The 12,349-nt window shown below is 41.4% G+C and overlaps 1 protein-coding gene across 1 annotated transcript in view; it reads left to right on the top strand.

The window, feature by feature from the left end:
• The window catches only part of LOC131986889 (macrophage colony-stimulating factor 1 receptor 2-like), an 11,346-nt gene extending 169 nt beyond the window's left edge, over positions 1-11,177 (top strand). Inside the window, exons 2-17 of the mRNA XM_059352031.1 lie at positions 22-186; positions 389-497; positions 1,580-1,749; positions 1,824-1,924; positions 2,636-2,762; positions 3,200-3,301; positions 3,382-3,492; positions 3,638-3,791; positions 7,721-7,779; positions 7,981-8,069; positions 8,170-8,292; positions 9,017-9,128; positions 9,220-9,319; positions 9,497-9,620; positions 9,699-9,789; positions 10,770-11,177. Coding sequence (XP_059208014.1) covers positions 22-186; positions 389-497; positions 1,580-1,749; positions 1,824-1,924; positions 2,636-2,762; positions 3,200-3,301; positions 3,382-3,492; positions 3,638-3,791; positions 7,721-7,779; positions 7,981-8,069; positions 8,170-8,292; positions 9,017-9,128; positions 9,220-9,319; positions 9,497-9,620; positions 9,699-9,789; positions 10,770-10,840 — 1,808 coding nt within the window. The 3' untranslated portion in view covers positions 10,841-11,177. The remainder of the gene's footprint in view (positions 1-21; positions 187-388; positions 498-1,579; positions 1,750-1,823; positions 1,925-2,635; positions 2,763-3,199; positions 3,302-3,381; positions 3,493-3,637; positions 3,792-7,720; positions 7,780-7,980; positions 8,070-8,169; positions 8,293-9,016; positions 9,129-9,219; positions 9,320-9,496; positions 9,621-9,698; positions 9,790-10,769) is intronic.
• The last annotated feature ends 1,172 nt before the right edge of the window (positions 11,178-12,349 follow it).

Genomic DNA, 12,349 nt, shown 5'->3' with positions numbered 1-12,349 from the left:
TGTTGGTTAGTTAGTGTTAAGGTGGTATTGTTGATTGGTTAGTGTTAAGGTGGTATTGTTGGTGTTGCAGGTCTGAGGCGAGCTTGTTGCTGCGGCGGGTTCGTCAGGAGGATCGAGGTCGATACGTGTTCCACTTTTCAAACGCGTTCTTCAACGGCTCGCGGATCGTCGACCTCCGGATTTACCGTAAGAAGCTTCTTCTTCTTCTTCTTCTTCTTCTTCTTCTACTTCTTCTTCTTCTTCTTCTTCTTCTTCTTCTTCTACTTCTTCTTCTTCTTCTACTTCTTCTTCTTCTTCTTCTTCTTCTTCTTCTTCTTCTTCTCCTCCTCTGTCAGTTTGTAAATCATGAATGACTGGTGAGGAACATAAAAGTGAAGCCTTGTGTCAGGTTCTCCCAGCGTGGAGGTCAGTCAGGAGAACGACACGCTGACCTGCAGCAGCTCCGGATATCCTCGACCGTCCGTCGTCTGGCTCACCTGCGCCGGCCTGCAGGACACGTAACTCATTTAATCAATAATCATTTCATTTTTATAAAAGTGCTCTCCAGATTAAAAGATTTTCAGCTATAAAAAGACAATAATAAAAGACAGAAAAACATTCAGCACTGAATAAAATAAATTTCCCTGTCTGCAGCAAGGTTATATTAGTTTTGGAGTTTTCATTAGTTTTAGTTTTAATTTGGTTATGAATTTTTGTTTTCAAATTCAGTTAGTTTTAATTAGTGTTTAGAGTGAGTTTTCTAGTTTTAATCTATTTTTATTTTTTGGGAAAATACTTAGTTTAGTTTAGTTTTTATTAGTTTTAATTTAGTTTTTATTAGTTGTAGTTTAGTTTTTATTAGTTTTAATTTAGTTTTTATTAGTTGTAGTTTAGTTTTTATTAGTTTTAGTTTAGTTTTTATTAGTTTTAGTTTAGTTTTTATTAGTTGTAGTTTAGTTTTTATTAGTTTTAGTTTTTATTAGTTGTAGTTTAGTTTTTATTAGTTGTAGTTTAGTTTTTATTAGTTTTAGTTTAGTTTTTATTAGTTATAGTTTAGTTTTTATTAGTTGTAGTTTAGTTTTTATTAGTTATAGTTTAGTTTTTATTAGTTGTAGTTTAGTTTTTATTAGTTGTAGTTTAGTTTTTATTAGTTTTAGTTTTTATTAGTTGTAGTTTAGTTTTTATTAGTTGTAGTTTAGTTTTTATTAGTTGTAGTTTAGTTTTTATTAGTTGTAGTTGTTTTGTAATGGGGTATTTGTTGGGTCCAGATTCAATAAGGTCACAATAAATGTTTCCTTTATTTCCTTTGTCTGATCCATCTCAGCCCCAATAAGTTTATTAAGTCATAAAACCAGATAGATGAAATAGATTTCATATCAACCAAAAAGGTTTACGGATGAAAAAAGTTGACAAAGACGAAAACGAAGGACACTTTCACTATAATTTTAGTTAGTTTTTGAACCACAAAATACAGTTTCAGTTAGTTATCATTTTTTAAAAACTCGTTTTTATTTTTATTTCAGTTAACGAAAATGTTTTTTCAATTCTAGTTTTCATTATTTCGTTAGTTTTCGTTAACTATAATAACTTTGGTCTGCAGGTGTGCGGACGTCTCCACCAATCAGGTGTCTCCAACTGACGTGACCTCACAGGAAGAGGAGGAGCAAGTGAGCAACCACCTGACGCTCCCTCTGTCGACTGGTGATGATGTCACAGCGGAGTGCGTGGCCCTGAACTCTGTGGGCGTGTCCCGCCGCGCCGTCAGTCCTCGTGAGTGTCCAGACATTTAAAAAAACCTCCCGACTGAGTTCTGACTGACGTCGTGGTGCGTTTGTGTTCTGCAGGAAAATCTGAGACTGTGTTCACTCCGGCTCTGATCGGAGCGCTGAGCGCCGCCGCCGTCCTCCTGCTGCTCCTATTGGTCGTCTCCTACAGCTGGAGAAAGGTACCTTCAAACACAAACAACAACACAAAACAACACAAACAACACACAACGACACATAACAACAACACAAAACAACACAAACAACAACACAACAACAACACACAACAACAACACAAAACAACAGCACAAACAACAACACAAACAGCAACACAAAACAACACAAACAACAACACAGAACATCACAAAGCAACAACACACAACTTGTGTCACTCAGGTCTATTTGCTTTCTTACTGTAAACAACAGCAACATGTTTCTAAAACACCTGGTTTATATCTGGTTTACACCTGGTTTATATCTGGTTTACACCTGGTTTATATCTGGTTTATACCTGGTTTACATCTGGTTTACACCTGGTTTACATCTGGTTTACACCTGGTTTATATCTGGTTTATACCTGGTTTACATCTGGTTTACACCTGGTTTATATCTGGTTTATACCTGGTTTACATCTGGTTTACACCTGGTTTATATCTGGTTTATACCTGGTTTACATCTGGTTTACACCTGGTTTACATCTGGTTTACACCTGGTTTATATCTGGTTTATACCTGGTTTACATCTGGTTTACACCTGGTTTATATCTGGTTTATACCTGGTTTACACCTGGTTTACATCTGGTTTGTATCTGGTTCATACCTGTAATCTTTGTTCTTCTGTAACGTGTTGAATACAAACGCTGGCTCACTTCGTGTTTCTTCTTCTGCTCTCAGAAACCGAGATACGAGATCCGCTGGAAGATCATCGAGAGCACCGACGGGAACAGCTACACGTTCGTCGACCCGACTCAGCTGCCGTACAACCACAAGTGGGAGTTTCCTCGAGACAAACTGCGACTCGGTACAACATTCGGGTCACTCTAGTGCCGTAAAGGTTTTATCCACATGAGCTTCAGCTCAAAATCATATTAAAAATAAATGAAGCCATTAAAGACACAAAATATAGTTTTAATTTATTTCACATTTTATAATTTTATCTTTTATTTAATTACTTTACCCTTTTTTTTAATTTATTTATTTAATAATTTTAAAATGTATATATTCGTTTCTGTATTTTATTTATATATTTATATATTATTTATATTTATTCATTATGTATCTGATTCAATGTGAGAATAACAATAAATAAATAAATATATACAGGGAAAATTAAAGAGCAAAATAAACCAATAAGTTTATTTAAACAAAAGAAAATATTTATTTATTATTTTAGCAGCTTTGGTCCTACATTTCAAAATAAAAGCTTCTGAAGCCTTTGCCCTACTCTTTGTCTGTCAGGTGCTGTTTTGGGTTCCGGGGCATTCGGGAAGGTCGTTGAGGCGACGGCGTACGGTCTGGGGACGGACGACGCCACGCGGGTCGCCGTCAAGATGCTGAAACGTGAGTTCGCATCATCATCATCATCATCACCATCATCATCATCATCATCATCATCATCATCATCTCTTCCTGTTCCTCAGCGAGCGCTCACTCGGTGGAGCGAGACGCTCTGATGTCGGAGCTGAAGATCCTCGGCTATCTCGGTTACCATGACAACATCGTGAACCTGCTGGGAGCGTGCACGAGAGGAGGTGACGGCGTTTTAACCACAAATATATATATATATATATATATATATATATAAAATAAAGATTTATGTTTTTAAAGGTCCTCATGGAACCTGGTTTTAACCTGGTTTTCAGCTGGCTCTGACCTTTGACCTCTGACCTGTCTCAGGCCCCATGCTGATGATCACAGAGTACTGTCGCCATGGCGACCTGCTGAACTTCCTGCGTGCTCACGCTCAGGACTTCGTTGCGTGCACTGTGAGCGTGGACGAGGGCGAGGCGTCCTACAAGAACCTGAACACTCAGCACGCCAGGCTGCGCAGGTAGACCCACCTTAATACAGTCAGACATGTAAACAAACAGGTAAACAAACAGGTAGACTCACCTTAATACAGTCAGACATGTAAACAAACAGGTAGACCCACCTTAATACAGTCAGACATGTAAACAAACAAGTAAACAAACAGGTAGACTCACCTTCATACAGTCAGACATGTAAACAAACAGGTAAACAAACAGGTAGACTCACCTTCATATAGTCAGACAGGTAAACAAACAGGTAAACAAACAGGTAGACTCACCTTCATACAGTCAGACATGTAAACAAACAGTAAAACAAACAGGTAGACTCACCTTCATACAGTCAGACATGTAAACAAACAGGTAAACAAACAGGTAGACTCACCTTAATACAGTCAGACATGTAAACAAACAGGTAAACAAACAGGTAGACTCACCATAATACAATCAGACATGTAAAACAACAAGTAAACAAACAGGTAGACTCACCTTCATACAGTCAGACATGTAAACAAACAGGTAAACAAACAGGTAGACTCACCATAATACAGTCAGACATGTAAACAAACAGGTAGACTCACCTCAATACAGTCAGGCATGTAAACAAACAGGTAAACAAACAGGTAGACTCACCTTCATACAGTCAGACATGTAAACAAACAGGTAAACAAACAGGTAGACTCACCATAATACAGTCAGACATGTAAACAAACAGGTAGACTCACCTTCATACAGTCAGACATGTAAACAAACAGGTAAACAAACAGGTAGACTCACCTTAATACAGTCAGACAAGTAAACAAACAGGTAAACAAACAGGTAGACTCACCTTCATACAGTCAGACATGTAAACAAACAGGTAAACAAACAGGTAAACTCACCTTCATACAGTCAGACATGTAAACAAACAGGTAAACAAATGTAAATAAACAGGTGTCATCTGAACAACTCTCATTTAATGAAGCTTGTCTTAATGTCATTGTGATGTCACTGTGATGTCACTGTGATGTAACTGTGATGTCACTGTGATGTAACTGGGATGTCACTGTGATGTCACTGTGACGTCACTGTGATGTAACTGTGATGTCACTGTGATGTAACGGATGTAAATGTGATGTTACTGTGATGTCACTGTGATGTCACTGGGATGTCACTGGGATGTCACTGTGATGTAACTGTGATGTCACTGTGATGTAACTGGGATGTCACTGTGATGAAACTGTGATGTCACTGTGATGTAACGGATGTAAATGTGATGTCACTGGGATGTAACTGGGATGTCACTGTGATGTAACTGTGATGTAACTGTGATGTCACTGGGATGTAACTGGGATGTCACTGGGATGTAACTGTGATGTCACTGGGATGTCACTGGGATGTCACTGTGATGTCACTGGGATGTAACTGGGATGTCACTGTGATGTCACTGGGATGTAACTGTGATGTCACTGTGATGTAACTGTGATGTCACTGTGATGTAACTGGGATGTAACTGTGATGTCACTGGGATGTCTCTGTGATGTCACTGTGGTGTTACTGTGATGTCATGATGTCACTGTGATGTAACTGTGATGTAACTGTGATGTCATGAGGTCACTGTGATGTAACTGGGATGTAACTGTGATGTCTCTGTGATGTCACTGGGATGTCACTGTGATGTCACTGGGATGTAACTGGGACGTAACTGTGATGTCTCTGTGATGTCACTGGGATGTCACTGTGATGTCACTGGGATGTCTCTGTGATGTCACTGTGATGTCATGATGTCACTGTGATGTAACTGGGATGTAACTGTGATGTCTCTGTGATGTCACTGGGATGTCACTGTGATGTCACTGGGATGTCTCTGTGATGTCACTGTGATGTCACTGTGATGTCATGATGTCACTGTGATGTAACTGTGATGTCACTGGGATGTCTCTGTGATGTCACTGTGATGTCATGATGTCACTGTGATGTAACTGGGATGTAATTGGGATGTAACTGTGATGTCACTGGGATGTCACTGGGATGTCTGTGATGTCACTGTGATGTCACTGGGATGTCACTGTGATGTCACTGTGGTGTCACTGTGATGTAACTGTGATGTCACTGTGATGTCACTGGGATATCACTGTGATGTAACTGTGATGTCACTGGGATGTAACTGTGATGTAACTGTGATGTCACTGGGATGTAACTGTGATGTCACTGGGATGTCTCTGTGATGTCATGATGTCACTGTGATGTAACTGTGAGGTCACTGGGATGTCTCTGTGATGTCACTGTGATGTAACTGGGATGTAACTGTGATGTCACTGGGATGTCACTGGGATGTCACTGTGATGTCACTGGGATGTCTCTGTGATGTCACTGGGATGTCTGTGATGTCACTGTGGTGTCACTGTGATGTCACTGTGATGTCACTGGGATGTCACTGTGATGTAATTGTGATGTCACTGGGATGTAACTGTGGTGTCTCTGTGATGTCACTGGGATGTCTCTGTGATGTCACTGTGATGTCACTGTGATGTCATGATGTCACTGTGATGTCACTGTGATGTCACTGTGATGTCACTGTGATGTAACTGGGATGTAACTGTGGTGTCTCTGTGATGTCACTGGGATGTCACTGTGATGTCACTGTGATGTAACTGTGATGTCACTGTGATGTCACTGGGATGTCACTGTGATGTAACTGAGATGTCACTGGGATGTCACTGTGATGTAACTGTGATGTCGCTGGGATGTAACTGTGGTGTCTCAGTGATGTCACTGGGATGTCACTGTGATGTCACTGGTATGTCTCTGTGATGTCACTGTGATGTCACTGTGATGTCATGATGTCACTGTGATGTAACTGTGATGTAACTGTGGTGTCTCTGTGATGTCACTGGGATGTCACTGTGATGTCACTGGGATGTCACTGTGATGTCACTGGGATGTCTCTGTGATGTCACTGTGATGTCACTGTGATGTCACTGTGATGTCATGATGTCACTGTGATGTAACTGTGATGTCACTGTGATGTCACTGTGATGTAACTGGGATGTAACTGTGGTGTCTCTGTGATGTCACTGGGATGTCACTGGGATGTCACTGTGATGTCACTGTGATGTCACTGGGATGTCTGTGATGTCACTGTGATGTCACTGTGATGTCATGATGTCACTGGGATGTCACTGTGATATCACTGTGATGTCACTGTGATGTAACTGTGATGTCACTGTGATGTCACTGGGATGTCACTGTGATGTAACTGTGATGTCACCGTGATGTAACTGTGATTTCTCTGTGATGTCACTGTGATGTCACTGTGATGTCATGATGTCACTGTGATGTAACTGTGATGTCACTGTGATGTCACTGTGATGTAACTGGGATGTAACTGTGGTGTCTCTGTGATGTCACTGGGATGTCACTGTGATGTCACTGTGATGTCACTGGGATGTCTCTGTGATGTCACTGGGATGTCTGTGATGTCACTGTGATGTCACTGTGATGTCATGATGTCACTGGGATGTCACTGTGATATCACTGTGATGTCACTGTGATGTAACTGTGATGTCACTGTGATGTCACTGGGATGTCACTGTGATGTAACTGTGATGTCACCGTGATGTAACTGTGATGTCACTGGGATGTCACTGTGATGTAACTGTGATGTCACTGGGATGTAACTGTGGTGTCTCTGTGATGTCACTGGGATGTCTTTGTGATGTCACTGTGATGTCACTGTGATGTCACTGTGATGTCATGATGTCACTATGATGTAACTGTGATGTCACTGTGATGTCACTGTGATGTAACTGTGATGTAACTGTGGTGTCTCTGTGATGTCACTGGGATGTCACTGTGATGTCACTGTGATGTAACTGTGATGTCACTGTGATGTAACTGTGATGTCACTTGGATGTCACTGTGATGTCACTGTGATGTAACTGTGATGTCACTGTGATGTCATGTGTTGCAGTGACAGCGGGATCTCGTGCTGCTCCGAGTATCAGGAGATGCAGCCGGTCCTGAGTCTAGGTAACTACCTGTCTCACTGCCTGTCTCACGTCCTGTCTCACTACCTGTCTCACTCCCTGTCTCCTGTCCTGTCTCACTGCCTGTCTCACGTCCTGTCTCACTACCTGTCTCCTGTCCTGTCTCACTCCCTGTCTCACTCCCTGTCTCCTGTCCTGTCTCACTCCCTGTCTCACTCCCTGTCTCACTACCTGTCTGTCTCAGGTGTGCAGACAGACGGCGTCTCAGTCGGGGACCTCATGAGGTTTTGCTTCCAGGTGGCTCAGGGTCTGGACTTCCTGTCCTCCAGGAACGTAAGAACACGTCTGTCTTCATGGACTATGAGGACATCATCATCACAGAGCGCTCTCTAACCTGTCTGTCTCTCTGTCCCCCTGCCTGTCTGTCTCTCAGTGTATCCATAGAGATGTGGCAGCGAGGAACGTCCTCCTGACGGATCGTCGAGTTGCAAAGATCTGTGACTTCGGTTTGGCTCGAGACATCCGCAACGACGACAGCTACATCGTCCAGGGAAACGTGAGACACGCCGCTGTCCTCTGGGACAGAATCTGTCTTCTGAGACAGAGCTTTATTTTGAAGTGCTGCTGTGTTTTATTTTGAAAGCCAGTCTCCCCTAGGACAGAGCTTTATTTTGAAGTGTTGCTGTGTTTTATTGTGAAGGCCCATCTCCCCTGAGACAGAGCTTTATTTTGAAGTGTTGCTGTGTTTTATTTTGAAAGCCAGTCTCCCCTAGGACAGAGCTTTATTTTAAAGTGTTGCTGTGCTTTATTGTGAAGGCCCATCTCCCCTGAGACAGAGCTTTATTTTGAAGTGTTGCTGTGTTTTATTTTGAAGGCCTATCTCCCCTGAGACAGAGCTTTATTTTGAAGTGTTGCTGTGTTTTATTTTGAAGGCCCGTCTCCCCTGAGACAGAGCTTTATTTTGAAGTGTTGCTATGTTTTATTGTGAAGGCCCGTCTCCCCTGAGACAGAGCTTTATTTTGAAGTGTTGCTGTGTTTTATTGTGAAGGCCCATCTCCCCTGAGACAGAGCTTTATTTTGAAGTGTTGCTGTGTTTTATTTTGAAGGCCCGTCTCCCCTGAGACAGAGCTTTATTTTGAAGTGTTGCTATGTTTTATTGTGAAGGCCCGTCTCCCCTGAGACAGAGCTTTATTTTGAAGTGTTGCTGTGTTTTATTGTGAAGGCCCGTCTCCCCTGAGACAGAGCTTTATTTTGAAGTGTTGCTGTGTTTTATTGTGAAGGCCCGTCTCCCGGTGAAGTGGATGTCCCCGGAGAGTATCTTCCAGTGCGTCTACACGGTGCAGAGCGACGTCTGGTCCTACGGCGTCCTGCTCTGGGAGACCTTCTCTCTGGGTAACCACGGCAACCACCACACACCTCGGCCAATCAGATCGCAGCTCTGAAGACTTCAGTACCCATAATCCTCTGTATATGTGTATTTCAGGTAAGAGTCCGTATCCAAACGTTGCCGTGGATACCAACTTCTACAAGATGATCCAAGATGGCCGCCACATGGACCAGCCGGACTTCGCTCCCTCAGAGATGTGAGACAGATAAATAGATGTGAGACAGATAGAGAGATGTGAGACAGATAGAGAGATGTGAGACAGATAGAGAGATGTGAGACAGATAGATAGATGTGAGACAGATAGAGAGATGTGAGACAGATAGAGAGATATGAGAAAGGCAGAGAGACAGACAGTGACCTGTCTCACCCTCAGGTACCAGCTGATGAGGAGCTGCTGGGCCCTGGAGCCCACAGACAGACCCACCTTTAAGATGATTGGTCAGCTCATCAGCAGGCTCCTCCCCTCCACCAATGACACGCCGCCAAATCACGAACAGGTGAGCCAGCGAGCCCTCAGCTTCGTCTGACAGGAGGCACCTGAACTCACCTGTTCTTCTTCTCCTCCTCCTCCTCAGGCGGCATACAGGAACATGGACGAGTGCAGAGAAGAAGAAGAGGAGGAAGACTCTCTGAAGAGAGGAGAAGAAGAAGAGCGCCGCCACAGAGGTACAAGCTGCGACTTAAGATCGTTAACAAAAGTTATGGTGAAGTTATTAGCCTTCCTCTGGTGTTAATTAGCAAAAAATACACAAAATGATACAAAAATTACTGTTTACACTATTTATTAGGGCCACGGGGCAATCGCACCGAGTTGCAGGACAAATTATATATCAAAACGTGCGTTTTGATCGGGATCGGTGTGCTATTACTTTTCTCTACAGAATACGAATTTTAAGCGACGAAAAACTGCCCAAAATTTTGCATTGAAGTGAATGGGACGGCCGGAAGAAAATGAGCGAAAAAGAACAATAATTGGAGATTTTTAAACGTCTACTCCTCCGGCATAATTTCACCTAGAGACTCCATTTAAACTTTAAACAGTAGACACAAGTCTTGTGTATCGGTGTATTAATCCATGTTTCGATAGGTCATATAGTTTTTTATCAATCCCTGTTCAATGACCATGATCATTTTTGGAGAAATTCTGAGATTATAATGGGTGTGTATTGCACGGAATGTTCGTGTCACAGTGTGTGACATCATCACCAGAGTGTAGAGGGAGAGAAAAAACTGTCAAAAAATACATTTTAAAACTGCGCTCCAGGCCGCAAATTCCACTCTACAGAAATAATTTATACATAGAAACGTAGGAAAATTAGTCTTCTCCCTCACAATCCTCTGGTAAAGCTGTCAGAGTTATAGTTTGGGCGTAGGACGCACAGATGATCCACCAACACCACCAACAGCCTCATTGGCTCCCATATTAAAAACACAGGAAGATTTCTATAGAAAAGCACATTTAACTGTTTTTCAGATCGCTCTAACAAAGCTATTTCTTAATTTTTCTTAAAAAAAACACATGTAGACGTTCAGGAAGAACTCAGGACGCTCAAAGTGAAGTCGGATCAATGATAGCTATTATCTTTATTTACACTATTAACTTTACCTGTTCACCTGTCTGCTCTGACTCCTTCTGATCCTCTCAGATCACCATGACGACGGTGGTGATGATGACGAGCAGGAGCCGATGATGAAGAACATCTACCAGCTGTCCTGATCGTCCAATCACAGCGTCTCGTTTAAGGCGTCTGAAACTTGTTAAAAAAACGTTCAACCAGAGTAAATGTTGTTGTTGTTTACAATCTGTAACGCTTCTATAAACAGACGTTCTCCTCTGTGATCATCACCACTGTAACTTTTATATCTTCTATTTTTACAGTGTAAAAATAAATTCAGACTAACAGTTTTCACATTCGTCTCATTCATTCACATTCACATATTAAAGCATTTTGTTATTATTTATTACATTCACTTAAGTTTATAATTTAAATATCAGTGCAAAAAAGGTTTAGAAGTAATTATATCGTTTATAGTGTAAATATTTACACTGTAAAGTACTCGTTAATTAGGTATATTATAGTAACACTATAAAGTACACACAAGAATAGACACTATTAAGTACCCACTAAGTGTAGACACTACACAGATTACCTGCCAGGTGAGAGCAGGGGGCGGGGCCTCAAGAGATTACCTGCCAGGTGAGAGCAGGGGGCGGGGCCTCAGCAGATTACCTGCCAGGTGAGAGCAGGGGGCGGGGCCTCAGCAGATTACCTGCCAGGTGAGAGCAGGGGGCGGGGCCTCAGCAGATTACCTGACAGCTTTACTGCAGCTGGACTTCAGACTGTGATAAACCAGAAACAGGATAAAGTTCATGCAGGTGAGCTTGTTAGTATTTAATCAATAATCAATTTGATTCACATGTTCTGTTGTTATTGATTCTTGGATTTATTTACTAACATATATTTTGATATTTTTTATTTATTAACTGAGGAGTATTCAATGTTTGATTGACAGGTTCTTCTTGAATCATCACTAAGTTTTATTTTTTATGAAGTTATTCATTTGAAACAAGTTACCATGACATCCCAAGCAGCACTTTGGTCAAAATATTATTGTTTTAATAAACGTATAATACTTTAACAGAGAGACATGAGGGGAGAAATGTTTCACATTTAATGATATTAACTCTCTGGAGTCTTGTGATTGTGTGTGATCCTGTCATCCAACTCTGGTTTTATTCTAGTGGGACTCCATTTGATTTGTGTCTGTGTTAAATGTAACAATTTTGGTCATTTTGTGTCTTTTTTAGTCCTTTAGTCCAACATAAAATGTGATTTTGAATCTTTTTTTTACTTTCTAAACACTATCATCCTCAATAAAGAATTCTAAATGTGTCAAATGTGACCAAAGGTGTCAAATCTACCATATAAGAGGGTTCCATCCAGTTCTATCATTTGATACTAAATCTATTTGAGCTTGTCTCCAGTTTTACTTGCTATATCATCATCAAACTGAAACTGGCCTCATGGAGTTTACAGCCAGAACTTTAGAGGTCAATGTACAGTAGGGCTCCACGCTGCTTTGTTTTATAGTCTGATGATGAAGAAGTCTGGATTATTTGGAGACTTTAGAGACTTTAGAGGGTTAACTGTTAGTCAGCAGTTGTGCTGCTGTGTTTATCAGCTGATTATGATCATTAGAGTCATTAGTCATTTTCAGCTCAATA

Source organism: Centropristis striata, chromosome 15, assembly GCF_030273125.1.
Source record: "Centropristis striata isolate RG_2023a ecotype Rhode Island chromosome 15, C.striata_1.0, whole genome shotgun sequence".
Classification (NCBI taxonomy): Eukaryota; Metazoa; Chordata; class Actinopteri; order Perciformes; family Serranidae; genus Centropristis; species Centropristis striata.
Note: the sequence above shows the minus strand (reverse complement) of the source record. Positions and strands in the feature narration are given on the sequence as shown.